The 630-nt window shown below is 42.1% G+C and overlaps 1 protein-coding gene across 1 annotated transcript in view; it reads left to right on the forward strand.

Moving 5' to 3' along the window:
• Positions 1–241: 241 nt before the first annotated feature.
• The window catches only part of LOC308166532 (F-actin-uncapping protein LRRC16A-like), a gene marked incomplete at both ends in the record, with an annotated part of 73,529 nt that continues 73,140 nt past the window's right edge, over positions 242–630 (forward strand). Inside the window, one exon of the mRNA XM_080540858.1 lies at positions 242–281. Within this exon, the coding sequence (XP_080396984.1) occupies positions 242–281 (40 nt within the window). The remainder of the gene's footprint in view (positions 282–630) is intronic.

Here is a 630-nt window from a genome sequence, read left to right on the forward strand (position 1 = left end):
GGAGTGGAGACGGAGGGAGATGCGCGCCGCCGCCGAGACAAACGTGGATACATTGTACTACTGACACCACCGCGCATGGAGGGAAATATGTAATCAAGCATTCGGAGCTGCACCTGACACTCCACGAGCAGGAGTATCTTTCCATTTTTAGCCCCTTTATTATTTTTTGCAATTTAATGCACTGACAATATTTTCGTGTTTTCCTTTTTGGATATTGTCGTCGACTCAGTTCTCTACGAAAATGAGCGTAGAAGTATCAGATGTCCCCAAAGAACTGCTTGGTAAGAAATAATTGTCTGGAACAACGGTTCCTGACTGTCCGATATTTAAATAGAAAAAAATCCTCGGGAAAATCTATGGACTTGTAACATCTATACAGTAGATGTTCACGTTTGGTCGTTTATATTATAGCTGTCAGTGTGATCGTTGTAATAGGGTTATTGTTGTTGTGTGGGTTTGAAGCTGTACCCAACAAAGCGCTCTGTACTGTAGCCTCCTGTGTTCTGTGCGTCCCATTGTGTGTTTAGTATTTTGTCAGTATTCCTAAAACCACTGTCTGGGTTGAGAAACATACAGATTCTTGTAATGACATCGTTTAGATAAGAGTCTACTCTAGACTGTGCGTTCATC

Source organism: Nansenia antarctica (genome assembly GCF_963989245.1).
Source record: "Nansenia antarctica genome assembly, chromosome: 10".
NCBI classification, from domain to species: domain Eukaryota; kingdom Metazoa; phylum Chordata; class Actinopteri; order Argentiniformes; family Microstomatidae; genus Nansenia; species Nansenia antarctica.